General features: G+C 34.4%; 1 protein-coding gene across 2 annotated transcripts; it reads right to left on the bottom strand.

Annotated features, from left to right (window-relative positions):
* Positions 1-1,708: 1,708 nt before the first annotated feature.
* LOC128987587 (ER membrane protein complex subunit 10) lies at positions 1,709-16,891 on the bottom strand. Of its 2 annotated transcripts, none has more exons than XM_054408518.1 (6): positions 16,793-16,891; positions 15,300-15,470; positions 13,740-13,832; positions 13,243-13,424; positions 8,511-8,607; positions 1,709-1,925 (listed from the first exon to the last, which is right to left on the bottom strand). In XM_054408518.1, the coding sequence occupies exons 2-6, from the start codon at positions 15,348-15,350 to the stop codon at positions 1,836-1,838; spliced, it is 513 nt and encodes a 170-aa protein (XP_054264493.1). In that variant the 5' UTR covers positions 15,351-15,470; positions 16,793-16,891; the 3' UTR covers positions 1,709-1,835. The 2 variants fall into 2 exon arrangements, with proteins under 2 accessions (XP_054264493.1, XP_054264492.1); XM_054408517.1 differs by lacking the exon at positions 16,793-16,891 and adding an exon at positions 16,438-16,776.
* Positions 16,892-17,312: the final 421 nt, after the last annotated feature.

Raw genomic sequence — 17,312 nt, 5'->3', positions numbered from 1 at the left:
AAAAAACAGGTAACGATCAAATGTTCATTATGTAATCAAAACTGGAAGAGATTGACTTCTTATTCAGATATAATAACATAAATATGTAACAAATAAATTTCATTCCCAACAACGACATTTTTTATAAACACATAACATTAAAATATAAATGAGACTCCTGACACCAACATAAACATGAGATTTCGATTAATTAGAACATTTAGTGGTTAATATTTCTTTGTGATTAATAAATATCGAAATGAAACTGAATTGTACGATGATCTTGTATGTAATATGCCTTTTGCATTTCAGAATACAATTTACTTGTTTCATTAGTGTAAATGGTGATCTGTTTGCTCCATTGCTACAGCTTGAGTGTAAACGGTGTAATGAACAATAATAACTAGGATAGCTTTCACAGCAATGAAAGCTAGTTGAGCAGAGCGATCACGTTTTATGGTTTTTAATAAAGCAATAAATAAATAAAATGCTTATAGATATAATACAAAATACAAATTAAACTATTAACTATTAATTTAACTTATCAGCTTCGCTAAGAACGATCAATATCTACAACAAGTTTCATTAGTAATATGTGGACATTACATATATTCTTTGTATCGGTATTTTTCCTGTTTGCTTGCTAATGTTATTTGGTGAACCACAGTTCTGGTTGAACCCGATCTTGAACCTAAACCAATCAGCATTTTCTCAATCTTGGCCAGATTTTGCAGTTCAGGCAGAAACAAACCTGCATGGATCCATACGATTAGCAGATGTAACTTTTTAAAGACTTGCCTGCTTTGAGAGAATTGCACAAATAGTTGTCACCATATCTTATGAGGTTTGTTTTCTTAAATTTTGTTCATTTAACATAATTATGAAAAGTTTTCAAGCAAGTGTTCTACATTCAACTATCTCAAAACATTGCCAGAAGTAGTTGTTTGTGTGATTCGGGCGTTTATTGCTCGTCTTCATTTTCTACAAATATCAGGCAGTTTTTTAGTTAGGAATTTTCTCGTAAAACAAAAACGCAAACGATACTTTATCCTTCACGGGCAATAATGTACCCCAAGTTGTTGACAACACAACAACAATTAATGCAACCAGTCAGTGTGTTGCCAACACAATGATATCATCAAAAATATTTCAATGTAAATAATAAGAAAGCATGTTCATAATAGCCTATTTAGATAAAAATATTGATTTAACAATTAATAACCTAGTTAACTGCACAATCATGTAGTTGATTTAATTCCCAAGTACTGGGGGACCAAGCCATGGCTCGGTATAGGTGATTTTGATTGTAAAAGCAATATAAAAGAAACTCAAGTCTTATTCACAACTAATTTTGGACTTAATTATTTAAGTTTCAGTGGAATTTCAATTTACTATGATGGAAAATTTAACCTGGCAATTCACAACACATTATTTTATTTTACAGTCGATGGTAAAAATATCATGTAACGGAACTATTTTTCCATAGCATTTTAGGATTGCAGATACATTAATCTTATTGCCACAGACGGTTCCCACACACCGGACTGCTCGCATTTACTATTTCCTTCACCACTTCTTACGTCATGGTCCTTTTGTTCCCTCCCTTCTCATAGCATTTAAGTATTGCAGATACATTAAGCTTACTGCCACAAACGGTTCCCACACACCGGACTGCTCGCATTTACCACTTTCTTTGCAACACTTTACTCTGAGAAAGTAATTAAAAGGATGAGCTAATAACATAAGATTTATTGCAAATAAATACACTTGCATTGTACACAAAAACAATATAAACTGATAAACAACATTCACACACAACGACTAAATGCTATAACAAACTAATAGATAGTTCTTGACTATCTTCCACCCCCACCTCCTCCAGTTGCCTCAGGGTTACTTGCGCCCGAGAGAACCACAAAAATTACGACTGGAACAATGTACATCCACTGCAAAAAACCAAATAAGTTTGTTAGAAAATAGTAAAAGTTAGCAATGGAAATAATTGTACTAAACCATATATTTATAAAAAACTTAGTCAGACATTTTAGCGAATTTCCCATAGGCTATAGGGAATAAGCTATTACCGTAGTACTCATGGTAAGACCTGGACAGGGGACCGATTTACTTTTTCGTTTTGAGGTCCCTAGAAACCAAAAACACCATCCGTTCAAATTCATATATATGTCCGTTAGCACGATAACTCGAGCAAAAATGATCTTCATTTTGATGAAATTTTGTATAAACGTGTAAGATTATTCTAACATTTATTCTAACGAGTTTCCGAACCAGCATGATCAGACTATGGCCCAACAAAGGTTTATGGGGGTTTTATGGGGTAAAATTAACTTTTTCAAAATTTTGACCCTAAAAACATAAAATTTAACAATTTCTCTCCAAACCATTGTGTAGAGCTTAAAAAAACCAAATAATTTAGTACAGTGTAGCGTTGTTATGCGCCTAATGTTTACGGAGAAAATTATAAAAAATTGTAAATTTAAAATTACCATGTTATTCTTATGGAGAATTAGTAAATTGTTGTTGTAGTTTTTGCTTGTTTATGAACACACTTTGATCAAATTTGGAAAATGCACTTATTTCTTACTAAACTATTAACATCTTACAAAAAATAAAACGTTTTTACCCTCCCTGTTGCAGCAAACCTAAGTACTCGTTAAACTAATTCTATTTTAATAGGGAATGAATGTGATATTTTTAAGGATACATTTTGTAATGACTCAAAATTCAATGTTTATAATTATAGTCCTTATTTTAATTTTCAAACTCAATCTTGTTATATTTTCAATATTTATCCATGTCCATTTTTAATATTATTAAAACCATATTGTCTCAACATATATATAATTTACTATCAAAATTTATTCATTGGCTTATCCAAAATTATTATTCAAAAACAAATCCTCCAATCAGAACACCATCCATCTGGGTTCAAGATTATTAATAAAATTCAACCATGTTTTTATTGATGTGAACCCCATAACTTGATATGATTTACAACAATGAAAAGGAGAGTGCAGTTTAGCTATTCAAGAAGAGCACATAGAAACTACATATATTAGTTGTGAAATAAATTATGAAAATATAAAGTAAAGTATTGGCAAAATATCCAAATTAAGTTAACCGAAGAAAGAAGAATTTAAGCCTTTAAACTAAGAAGAAAATTATTATTACAGAAGATTGGTGAGAACATTCCATTTATTAACTCAGACTAACTTATAGACTCCTCGAGCATCCATTTGGACCCTATTTACCTCCATTAATTAAAATCAAAATCCTTCCTATTTAATTTATTGTTTTTGAAAGATTATTAAATTTATAATTTACCATACTCATTGAAAATTTAAATTGGAAATCTTTTGATTCGGCCAGCACGAATCCCCACCCCTGAACAATTTTTTGTAACCCCATATTAATCATTTAACTTATGTACCATTAAACCTCATGCTTTAAAACCTCTGTCCTCAAATTATTATTGTTTAAGATAAGATTAGAATACAAACCATATTAAGGGTTTATTTCAATGGCGCCCAACGTAATAGGCTTGAATCAAAAGATTTCATAATCGTATGTTGAGACAATCTAAAATAGGCTAATAAATACCAATAGGCTAATAGGCTACTTACGTATGTTAGGCCTACTCTTAAGAAGTTAGGTAGGATTAAGAATCCCGATTTCCCACAACTTATGTCCCACCAATATTAGGTACTAACTAAACGACTTGTAATTCTAAAAATAAATAGGCTACTATAAGGTAAAACAGATTTATTTCATGTCGTAAAGCTTAGGCCTAGCTCATTATTGTTATAACGATACCCAACTTGTCCTATAATATCCCTGTTCCCTTACACCGTTGTAAACAAAATGGCTAACAACGATAACGATAATCACTATAATTTGAGACAACCGAGACGTTATCCTGCATTATCATTTCAACAACACGAATCAGACGAATCGTCAAATCTGTCAACAGAAGAAATGGAAAACCTAACCTATGTAGAAGGCCAAGATGAATCTAACACCGGTTCGGGTTCGGAACGTTTCAATCCCAGTGGACCCAGTGTCGAAGATTTGAACCGGAACGAGAGCGGACAATCAGAATCAACGGACCGGGCCGAGATTATTGAAGTACACCAAAGACCCGCAGCCAATCAAAGCACACACTCACAGTCAGCTGATATTAGAACCACATCGACACACGGAATCATCCGAGGGTTAACGAAGACGCCCGAAGCAAGTTTCCAGCTGTTAGAGACCGAGTCTCCGACCATTGAAAACCGTCCCAATGACGTAATACCAACGTTCACACACGCAACTTCTCAACCACCTGAAGTTAAAGCTACGCAAACTACTGAACAACCGGATTTGAACAAAATATTTAATTTTCTAGAACAGTTTAACACTAAACTTGATCAAACCAACACACAACTAAACCAAAAATTAGATCAGACCCGAATAGAGCTAAACCGTGAGATAAAATCATGTCAAAAAATTCTAACAGAACAAATAAATGACATTAGAACAACACAAAGTGAATTTCGCCAGGAATTAAATGTCCTAAAAGCTAACCAACAGTCCCAAAATCAAGAAAACAAAGAATTTCAATTTCAAATCACAAATCAAATTGACGAATCAAAAATAAATATCCAGACATTTGTAACTAATAACTTGGAACAACAAGAACAAAAGTTAGAACAAAATATGAAAGCATTAGTGCTACAAACAAAAACCGACAGTGAAAATATTGCTAAATATTATGCACAATCCATCCACAATGAAATTGTTCCTAAATTACACATACAAAATAATCTTATCCAAGAACAACAAAACGAAATTAAAACTATTACTGAAACTCTAAACAAATGTGAAAGTGAAGTACAGTCACTAAAACTGAAACATCATTCACCAATCCGGAACGACAATCCTATTCAAATCATATGTTCGGGATCTGACCCAATGGAAAGACAAATCCCTAAATTCAATGGAAGAACTATAAATCCAAATGAATATCTACAAAAACTTAAACGGTTCTACGCCAAAAGGATAGAAAGAAATCCTAATAACGACCCTGTTGAAATTCTGAAAGATCTGCTCGACGTCAGTTTTGAAGGACCAGCGTCCAGATGGCTTCAACTGGTTAAGGCAGACATTAACAGTTGGGAAAGATTCTCCGAAGAATTCACCATGAAATACTGGAGCCGTGAAGTACAAAGAGGAGTACGTAGCAAGATTGAAGCCGAACATTACAAACCTAATGGAACGCTCAACAGAACTGAATATTTTACTGAGAGAGTCCTATTGCTACAGTCTATTACACCACAAATGACTGAAGAGGAAATAGTGATCCTGTTAAGCGAACGATTTGATCAACTCATCCAAGATAGCATTCAAGTACAGAACGTGACAACAATTCGAGCATTCGAAAGACTTCTGCAAAAAGAAGATATCCGAGATGGACCCAAAAGGAGCAAACCTGCGAACTACCATAATATGGATCACTGACCAAATAGTCCTACACATCGTAACAAGACTCCACCATATAGCTCTGATATTAACCATCGAGCCTATCAACCAAAAACATCATCTTATGCTATACGGACACCACACCAAGAACATCAAGAACCTAGAGAACACCAATATCAGCCATACAACCGTTTCAGACATGATCCTCGCAAAAACTACAATCAAAACCACAGACAGCATCCTTATACCAATACGCTCACTGATCAAAACCGATACCACCAAAGGCCTAATCAATACTATTACAATAACAGCAAACCATATCCTACAAATGAGCAAAAACAAGTATGTGCCATGATAAGTCAAGACAGTCCACATAACACAGCAACACAACAAAGATCTCCAACAAATTTCAACCCCTCATACACCAGCCAGGGAAACGACCCGTCGCTGTAGATGTAAGCCGAGGACCATCAACTACCAACATCATAACAACTACAGCGATATCAACAGCAAATATCCTCGAAAATAATTCTTTAAATAACCCTAACAATTTTTCGATAAATAATATAATGTGTGATCAAGATTTTTTATTAAATGAACCCACTGAAAATAATAAATTTCCTGTATCCAAACCAGTTAAATGCCCTGAAATAGATATTAGAATCAATAATCTCCCAACAAAAGCATTAATCGATACTGGTTCTACAATAACATGTATTTCCGAACAATGTTTCAAAGAGAATCAAAAAATAATTCAACCACTTGAAGAACTTCCTTTGTCTAATACGACAATAACTACAGCTACTGGTGAAAAATCAAAACGTGTTGCAAGAATCATTTATGCCCCTGTAACCATTGAACATCAGACCATCTGGCTTCAATTTCTTATTATACCTAATTTAATTAAACCTGTGATATTTGGTATGGACACATTAACAGAACTCCGACTAAAGATAGATTCCAATGAAAATAAATTAAGCTTAACAATTAATGATACTGATATTAATCTAAAATGTGATATGAGTATTAAAATGGGACAAGTATGTCAAATAGATATAGGCAATTGCCAAAGGCCATATGATAACTACTATAACAATGAAGAAAACTATTTTACAATGTACAAAGAATATCACTTACCCAAGAAAGAACCACAGACCCACAATTACATGAAGACCTTCAAACCGATTTCCCCAATACTTGGACCATCAACATACCACATAAGTGATCTCTACAAAATTATATGGACCCTATCATATATATCCTCCATGAAGAAATACATTGAACTAATCTACACACTATAACCGAAGATAGAAGATAAACTGTAATGTGCGCTTAACCCAGTAAACATTGTGGTAAAAAGGAAGAATTTTAAATCATACCCACACAAGCAGTGAGTTAACAAGCCAATTTCTCCAGTTACCTCTGTCCCAATAGTTAAACTATAGTCATAATCACAAATTTAATGTATTTAGTTATAAGAGGTTATCATCAAGCAATCACAAACAACTATTCATTTAATGTACTCCATGGTACCTATAAGAATCATACATCTCTTATATGTCTCATGTTCATTTCATATTTCAACATTTGTTCATCACTCCATTCATTTATTATGTAAAAATAAAAAAAAAAATTGTTTTAACCACTTAAATTAATGTTATGTTTTTTAATGTTTGTAGAAGATAGGAGGGGATAGTAATCATTTTGCTGTTTTAGAATTATTTTATTGTTATGTTCATTCCAACTGAAATTTGTTCTAGTTAAACCTTAATGTTAAGTTTGTTAGATTTTTGTTTCAACTCAATTTCATCTCAATATTTGTTGTTTGCTGTATAATGTTAAATATATTTTTCGTCATTTAGCGAAAATATGTCATTAAAAATTTAATTATATATTTTCTGAGGGGATATTGTAATGACTCAAAATTCAATGTTTATAATTATAGTCCTTATTTTAATTTTCAAACTCAATCTTGTTATATTTTCAATATTTATCCATGTCCATTTTTAATATTATTAAAACCATATTGTCTCAACATATATATAATTTACTATCAAAATTTATTCATTGGCTTATCCAAAATTATTATTCAAAAACAAATCCTCCAATCAGAACACCATCCATCTGGGTTCAAGATTATTAATAAAATTCAACCATGTTTTTATTGATGTGAACCCCATAACTTGATATGATTTACAACAATGAAAAGGAGAGTGCAGTTTAGCTATTCAAGAAGAGCACATAGAAACTACATATATTAGTTGTGAAATAAATTATGAAAATATAAAGTAAAGTATTGGCAAAATATCCAAATTAAGTTAACCGAAGAAAGAAGAATTTAAGCCTTTAAACTAAGAAGAAAATTATTATTACAGAAGATTGGTGAGAACATTCCATTTATTAACTCAGACTAACTTATAGACTCCTCAAGCATCCATTTGGACCCTATTTACCTCCATTAATTAAAATCAAAATCCTTCCTATTTAATTTATTGTTTTTGAAAGATTATTAAATTTATAATTTACCATACTCATTGAAAATTTAAATTGGAAATCTTTTGATTCGGCCAGCACGAATCCCCACCCCTGAACAATTTTTTGTAACCCCATATTAATCATTTAACTTATGTACCATTAAACCTCATGCTTTAAAACCTCTGTCCTCAAATTATTATTGTTTAAGATAAGATTAGAATACAAACCATATTAAGGGTTTATTTCAATTTTAGTGTAATGTATTGCCAATCAGGCAATTGGTAATTCGCTTAGTCTGCAGGTTTGCTGCAGCAGGGGGATTTTTCTACTCATGCAACAAGCTGGTTAATAAATGATCCTGGCTAAATAAACAGCTGATCTTAGTCAGTAACAAAGCTACAAAGATAATTACACTCCATCCTACACTCATCCTTCATTCATATTTGGGTTAGAATACACACATAGGTGGCGTCTACGTCTTAATGATTGATAATTGATAATAATATAATTAAAGCACATGATAAGACATTTTTAGGAATTTACATATTTTTCAGTTCAGAATATACAGGTTAACTCACATATTTTGCTAGGAAAGAACGGTTATCCTTGACTTCCCCTCTTTCTCTAGCTTCCCTCTCTCTTTCCAGCTTCTGAATATAAGCAGCAGTATCAGGCCTGAAACAAATTAGACATAGACATTTTATTTTATTTGCACATAACATTCTTTACATACAGTATAGGTACATTATCTGAATTAAAATATCTTAAGATAAAAAATAAAATAGTAATCAAGAAGATAATGTGAATTAACAAAATTGAATGATAAAACTATTCTAAACTAAAGGGATAATGTGAAAATCTACAATTGAATAAACACACAATTAAGTGTTCACCTATTTTATCTTTGAAATTATTTTCATTTTTTTTTAGTTTATAGCTTGCAGGCAGCATATTGTACAGCCTCAGCCTAGCATATAGCAGACATTTTTCATAGAGGGTTAAACGGTGCCTGGAAAATCTAAAATAAATAATCCTTCAAATGAAAATATTGATTTCCATACCTTCTTTTCATTTTGAAGGATAAAAATAACCAAATAAACTGTTTTATTTTATTTATTATTTTTTTTTTTTTTTTTGGGTGAGGGCATTGTAAAAAGTTGTGACTTGGAATGGTTTCAAATTAATATTTCTGAATTTATAGTGATTACCATGACTTCAGTGAGTGGCTGACACTAAGTAGTCTCTTGATAGTCCGGCTAAAACCAGGTGGCAAAGAGGCCGGATTTGGGAAAAGGCAGGGCCAATAAGAGACTATTTAAACTAGGTGGCGTTCGCAGAGGCATCCACAAAATTGAGCGGAGTCATCAAGGATTCATATTATATTGTTTTTGTCATACACTTTAGGGAGGAAAAATAGTTTTTAGCCTCTATGGAGTAAAAATCGGCTGTTGTCAACTCAGTTGTAAATTTCAATTGTAAACGATTGCATATATCGAAATATGTATCGATTCGTGCTTTGTAATCATTTTAATTTTCATAATTTTCGTAATCCTACAGTCTACAGTCTCTTGTCATAGCATTTTAGCATTGCAGATACATTAATCCATTCCCACACTCAACACTGCTCACCTTTACTACTTCCTTCACCACCCCTTACGTCGTGGGCCTGTTTCCCTCTCTTCCCATAGCATTTTAGGATTGCAGATACATTAATGTAATTGCCAAAGACAGTTCCCACACTCTGCACTGCAAGCCTTACTACTTCCTTTACCATATCCTACGTCGTGAGGCCTGTTTCCTTCCCTTCTCATAGCATTTTAGGATTGAAGATTCATTAACCTAACTGCCACAGACGGTTCTCACACTATGCTCATACTTTACTACTTCCTAAGCCACTTCCTACATCGTGGACCTGTTTCCATCACTTTCCAAAGCATTTTAGTATTTTAGATACGTTAATCTAATTGCCACAAACATTGACCACACTCCGCACTGCTAGCCTTTACTACTTCTTTCACAATTTTCTATGTCGTGGGCATGCTTCCATCCCTTCTCATAGCATTTCAGCATTGCAGATACATTAATCTAACTGCTACAAACGGTTTCCAGTTCCCACACTCCACACTGCCCACCTTACTACTTCCTTCACCTCTTCTTACGTCGCGAACCTGTTTTCCTCTCTTCCCATAGAATTTTAAGATTGTAGATACCTTAATCTAATCATCATAAATAGTTCCTACACTCCGGACAGCTTGCCTTGACTACTTCCTTCACCACCTCCTACGTCTCAGACCTGTTTCCCTCCCTTCCCTTAGCATTATTGGATTGCAAATACCTTAATCTATTGGTCATAAACAGATCCCATACTCCGAACAACTCGCCTTTACTACTTCCTTCACCACTTCCTACATCACGGACCTGTTTCCCTCCATTTCCATGGAATTTTAGGAATACAGATGTATTCTAATCGTCATAAACAGTTCCCACACTCCGGACAGCTCGCCTTGACTACTTCCTTCACCACTTCCTACGTCGCGGACCCGTTTTCCTCCCTTCCCATAGAATTTTAGGAATTCAGATACCTAAATCTAATAGTCATAAACAGTTTCCACACTCCGGACTGCTCACCTTTACTACTTACTTCACCACTTCCTACGTCACGGACCTCAAGCTAGTGTCGTCATTTGATTATATTTATGATCTATACTGTTTCTGTTCTAATATCTGTAGTAATAATGCTATCATCCCGCTATTTCTTTATCTATTGCATTCAAACGTCAACAGCAGATCATATGTCTTTGTTTATGTGGCAAATACTGCTTCCATAAGGATTACATTGAAACTTTGAGACCCAGTGGGGCGGATTCCTGAGAGACTTTTTTAACCCCTTATAGATGTTGGCACTCACCGATATGGTCTTTTTCACCATACAAAATTTAAAAACGATTGATTCAGCCGTCTAGGAGGAGTTTGCGTATTACGAAATGCATAATAGTCGACGTATAAGAGCTTCGCTCGCTCCGCTCAATTAGTGAATTAGAGTAACCATTAGTAAATCTGAGACAGCTAAAGTTCCTGTAAAATGTTATTAGCAACAGCAAAATTCTTTAATGTGCACTTTCTATGGCATGGTTTTGTTGTGAGCAGATAATAATTGAGCATGTTCTGTGCTCTGTCCCCTGATTTGTCTCCACTTACCAGTAGGTAGTAAAAGTGCAGTACCTACAAATACAACAACTAACTGTACAGTAGGAACAGTAATTAATGTAATGTATGTGTAACGGGACGTTTTTCTCGCTAGGAATACATATATGCTGGGAAAATCGTCAACAACTCTCGACAGCAGATCGCTCAAGTCGGCATGCTGGGAAATTACCAGGATACAAAAATAATTATGTTTCTTTAATCTACCGCAGGTATTAAAAATAACAGATTTGTATGCACACAAAATTTAGTGTAGATCAGGTGTGAGCTCAGTACCAATAACCAACAGCGCTACTGTACTGTCATCATTGCTCACACCTGGGAATGACTAATTTAATTTAATGCATTGGATAAGAAAATTTAAATTTCTACCAATGATAAAATTATAAAACAAACTTTTTGTAGTTTTATCAATCTCAAAAGTTAAAATCCCTAACTTTATCCTAGCGTGCTCACCCGACGACGTGTTTGCACGACCTTTCTCGATAGGTTCAATTCAGCCTGCAGCAGTTTAACGTCAGATTGAATCTCAGTAATTAACTATTTCATAAAATCTCACCACTCTCGATCGTAAACACAATCCTATTGATATAGTCTACTGTATTACACTTTACGAAGCAAGCTAGAGCAAACGCTAACTTGGACTTGCCCAAGTTCCAACACCCGATAAAGGCCCTACAGTAATTTTCATCAATAAAATAAAGTGAGGATTGACCGCTAAGAAAACTCTGAATAATGGTTAACACTATAAAGAATACAATTTACCTTTAAACTCCAGGAACTTTCACTGACCCACTTAACACTCAAATCAGCAAAATCACTCTATTAGCAAATCCCTAAAGCTGGATTAGAACAGAACACTTCTTTACTCTGTCAAACGCAGGATCAGAATGGCCATCCCTCGCCTATGAGGGATTCCATTTCCTTCCCCCTAGGGAGGGGAACTGCTGATTTGATCCCAGCTGATTGATTACGCCACGAGTTCACAAACCCTGGCGCCGCCACGATTCACAACGCTAGGGCAACCGACTAGTAGTATAGGTTATGTTGTTGTTTACATACACTGACTGTGAAATTATACAGCAGAACTTTTATTATTGTAGCCGATATATTCCAAGACCCTTAAATAAAATTTCTACCCATGATATGTAAATTCAGTGTTTGACAAAAAGTATGCATGTTATGTACGTGATCGTGATTTACCATCCTAGCCTGCATAACATCTTTAGCCATTCTCCGTAGAGGTTTATGGTTGGGTATGGGGGTTACATGAAAACAGTTTGTCACCTGTTTTGTACACACTATGCAATTCTGTGAATTAAATATCTCAAAAACAGTGTCACCTGTGATTTTTCCCAAAAGAGAGAGGTTATTCCTACTTCAACCCCAGGGTAGGCCTCAAACGGCCTACAGCTAATTCCCTTACCAAGATAGGTTTACCACTATAACCAACCAGTTAAGGACTAGGCCTACTGATAAATAAATTGTGCTTTAAATAAAATCTTAACCCCTCTATAATTTTGACCCGGTACATAAAATGTGATTTAATATTAAAGTACTTTACAATATAGAATTATTCTATATTGCACTGTACTTTACTACGAAACGACACTTTTTTGTACTAGCTTTTTTTAGGAAAGTGTATTGCCAAGTTACTGAAAGCTAGACATTATTGAGAGCTAAATTATCAAAGTACTACTTTAATAGCGACTAGAGGTCGTCCAGTGGTCCAAACTCGACCAAAAATATATAATGTACAGACTTCTCTATTTTCACCCCACACTGTAAATAAAACATGTGATTGGCATTTCTTCTATTTGTTTTGATTTTCTGTTTATATTTCATTGTTATTTCGTCACCAGCATGACAACCCATAAAGCCCATGTTAATTTTATTCAAATTTCAAATTCATTTTTTGTGCTTATTTCTGAGCCTATTTTAATTTTTAAGGGTTTCTGCACACCTACAGAAAAATATCTTTCTAACGGTATGCGTAGATTTTACCTGCGATGCACACGAGCTGAGAAAAAAGGTTTTAAAGAAACATGCTTGCCTATTAATATATAGATAGATAGATAGATTGGATGTTTGTTATGCCATACTAACATGGGTCCTTGTTCAATGTGTCTAAAGTGCACGAAGGTGTTGAAGCCACGCAGATCTGCAGAGCTGATGGGATGGTTCTCACAGACAGAAACGGTGGGAGAGAGAGTGACGGCTATGACGGTCCCTGCATAGTCTACACTCACTGTCAGAGCATCAGACAACATGGACTCTACCAGCAGACACTGCAATGAGAGGAATACTTTATAGAAAAACAATGGTAGGGATGATGACGGCTATGACAGTCCCCCCTTCCATAACCTATCATAACCCTTCCGACTCCATGGGGCCCAAGGGGATCTTGAAGGAACTACTGTGCAAGTAATTAGGTAAGGTAAAGTTAATGACTGACTGAATTGGGTATTGCAATCCATCCTTAAAATGGATGTTGTAATGATGATTAACACAGGTGTTGGTTAACAGTGTTCAAGTGCAAAAGTTATCATCATTAAGCAGTAACATGTAACAAATTAACTAGAAAATAATATTATCATACTTACAGCTTTCGCAAATGACAGGAATGATATTTCTTTTCCAGTGGAAGTGCGAACTACTGACTTGATTTTGTAAACTCCATCTGATTTTGCGAGAGCCTAAAAGAAAATTTGCATGTTTGGTATATATGTAATTTCTTCATTTTCATGATAATTTAGGGAGGGCGTAAAAAACATGTTTGAAACATATCAGAAGAAGGACTGTTTTTTTTTATTTGATGTTTTCGGATATTTTTGTTTTGTTGGTGCAGGTGGATATAGCGGAACGCCTAATTTAGTTTGCAGTTTACATGCCGTCTTTGTCCTTTTTTGTGAAAGCCGGCAAACGATTCTCTTTCAATTAATCAACTTAATTCTAAATGATTCTTTCAGATTTAGTTTTTTTGTTCTCTTTAGTAAAATATTTTTTTTTGGTTCATTTGAACATTTTAAAATAGTACCACGCCTGCACCACGTGTGTGTATCGACATTTAAGTGAGCCAGGAGTGCACCATTTGTGTATTCCATGACCAAATACTGGTTCTTTTATCACTACTCCAACGAAACCTAGGGACTTCTCTAAGATATTTGAAATTGTATTCCTAAGAAGATTAATTCACTTTTTGGATGACAAAAACCTGCTTGATGATCATCAGTTTGGTTTTAGAAAGAAGAAGTGTACTACTGATGCTATATTTGACCTGATTACTAATTTGTATGAAAATCTTGACGAAGTAGGAGAACAGAGCTGTGTAGGCCTATGTTGTATGACATGACAAAGGCATTTGACCTTCTCTCACATGAGATACTGTTAAAGAAATTAATGAAAATTGGTATAAGAGGCAAGCCATTAAAATGAATTTCCACTTAAAACACAGGAGACAGATAGTCAGTGGTTTATCAGTTTTCTCCCCTAAAATAAATCCCGGTGTGCCTCAAGGATCGAACCTAGGCCTTGTCCTATTCCTTCTGACCGTCAACGACCTGCCTGATTCGATAACGACAGGAAAAACCTGGTTGTTTGCTGATGATGTTAGCCACCTAGTACAAGGCAGTGATGTTCAGAATCAATGCTCAAGAGGGACTTAACAAAATGAGTAGTTGGTGTGATGAGAACAAATTGTTGCTGAATAGAGGTAAAACCAAGGCTCTTCAGATACACAATAGGATTGTTGGCCATTACTGCGTTTAGCCCATTACTATTTAATATTTGTATTAACATGTATAAACAACTGAATTAACAATGTATTAACATTGACAATTAACTTAAGTAAAATGTCTTTAAAAAAATAAGTAAAATGTAGCGATATAGGCCTACTACAACCACTGGGGCAAACTGAGGTGTTCATAATCCTGATTTAGACATAGGCCTACACCTCGAAATCATCGGATTGGGCGATTTTTTTAACTAAGTGGTTGTTAGTGTAGGCTATCCTATGAACATGCAGGTCACCAATAGCCGTTTTGCTACTTTTTGATAAAATAACCTTCCTCTCTATATCCCTTAAGTTACTTAGAGATTTTTTAAAACAACGATATATCGTTTCATAGCACTGAAAGGGTTAATGGCTTTAGTTATTAACCTACCTGAAGCCTTTTAGCGAATGAAGCATCTACAGGTTTCTGGGACACAGACATGTCACCAGTAACAACATTTTGGATGTCGATGTGTCCTCTCTCCGACCATTCTGGTTCCAGTCCTGCGCTCACCGAGTGATACAGAGTGATGCTAACTGGGCCGTCGTACTCGCTGTCTGACTGTAAAATAAAATAAAAAGATATTTTTGTTTTTATACAAATTTTAAATTTTGACCTTAAATGTTATTTAGGCTATAACAAATCATAGAAGAGGTTAAATTACACTAAAAATCATAAATGTAAATTTATGAACTTTATGGTATTATGTGCATGTAAATCTTGGTCGTCACAAAATATGCAAGTTCAGTACAATTCAACATAGCTTAATTTTACATGGAGCTCTAAAACATCTGAAAATAGGCGTTCAAGAAATAACAAAAATGGCTGCCAATGACAAAAGAAAAATATATATATAAAATAAAAATATAAAAATAATTCCTAACCTAACCTCACATAACGGTATTGTCACAACTGGCCTTCAGCGCGTCTCCCGCAAGCCACTGTTATCACGTGGACTTTGGACCTTCTTATCATTTGGCAACCTGTACGATGGCCTTGCGGGGCTTGAATTATGTTTCTTGTTTTCTGAGATCATCCTTATGACCGTAGTAAAATATGAAAAAGTTTGGGGTTGACCAAGTAATTGCTCAGAATTACCCCGATATTTATTTCTTACTAGCCTATCATGTTGTTTTACTAAATATCAATGTTTTTCTCTAATATTTATAATATTTTGACTTTGATATTTTTGTGACATCGATGTTTAAACGACGATATGATTGATACTACTGAGTATCGATACTAATATCGATGTTACTGGTTCGATGTCCCAACACTATTAATTATTGAACTTCCCTTCAGATTGCCTTAATTTTGTGGACAGACTATAATATAGGTTAGGCCCTTGCCTAATCTAGGCTAGCCTAGCTCACTCATAAGACTAAAGGATAGCGTAGGGGCCTAAAACCAAAAATAAAAATAATTTTTTTTGGTTAGGCGTAACTAAGATTAAAAAAATTATACTCAAGATATGCTATAAAACAGTAAACTTAGTTAGGGTATGCCACTTTAGGCTTATATTACTTACACCAAGACTTGATTGCACATTCAAAGTACAGAAAAAGATAAATAGACAAATTACAGGTGCACTGATTTGTTTAAACATGTTTTTTAATCACGGATAAGCTGAGGTAAAATTAGCTTCAATAATCTATTTACTAGTTATTTACAACAAAATGTTTGAATCAGTTTATTCTAGAATATTTAACTGATATTACTTAGATCTTGAGTAAAAATTAATAAAATAGGTAGGTAGGCTAATACTGAGTACTGCTGTTTAGTTGAGTTGTGGTTGTGATAGATGATGGATACAAAACCTAACCTCATAACAGGGAACAAAACAAAACACATTTTATCATTATTCAACAATGATTCAACTCAACTTTTACATCCCTGACAGTGACACCCTGTCTCAATCACAGATTACTACCATAGATTAAACATACTCCCTAAGGTAAGGGCATTGACTAAGGAAATGTAAGGGTAATCTAATCTATGTTACTACTATCATAATATTCATAATGCATATGTGCGAATAAACTGTTCCGTGGAGCTGCGACAAAGTCAGGATTACCTGTTGCAACGTTTAGGCTACGGCCACACGGGCGTTTTTCCACGCAAGAACCATAGATAAAAAAACATACTCCCAGTGTTTCCATTCGCGGGATTATTATCCCGAAAACGGGATTTTTAGACCTTGAGCGGGATTAAAACGGGATGCGGGATGAAACGGGATTTTCGGCTGTGATAATTATTTTTATTTTTTTCTACTTAATTTTAGAGAAAAACTAACTAAAATTGATTAAAAACTGTAGCAAAATATAATAGTGATGTTTAAACAACTTCATAAACATGATACGTCAAGTATAATACTAGGTATTGTACAAAAAAATCAAGCGGGAT

This window comes from Macrosteles quadrilineatus, unplaced genomic scaffold (assembly GCF_028750875.1).
Source record: "Macrosteles quadrilineatus isolate MER2022 unplaced genomic scaffold, UCM_ALF_1.0 Scaffold_2__2_contigs__length_208266976, whole genome shotgun sequence".
Classification (NCBI taxonomy): domain Eukaryota; kingdom Metazoa; phylum Arthropoda; class Insecta; order Hemiptera; family Cicadellidae; genus Macrosteles; species Macrosteles quadrilineatus.
The sequence above is the reverse complement of the archived record's forward strand: the minus strand, read 5'-3'. Positions and strand labels throughout refer to the sequence as shown.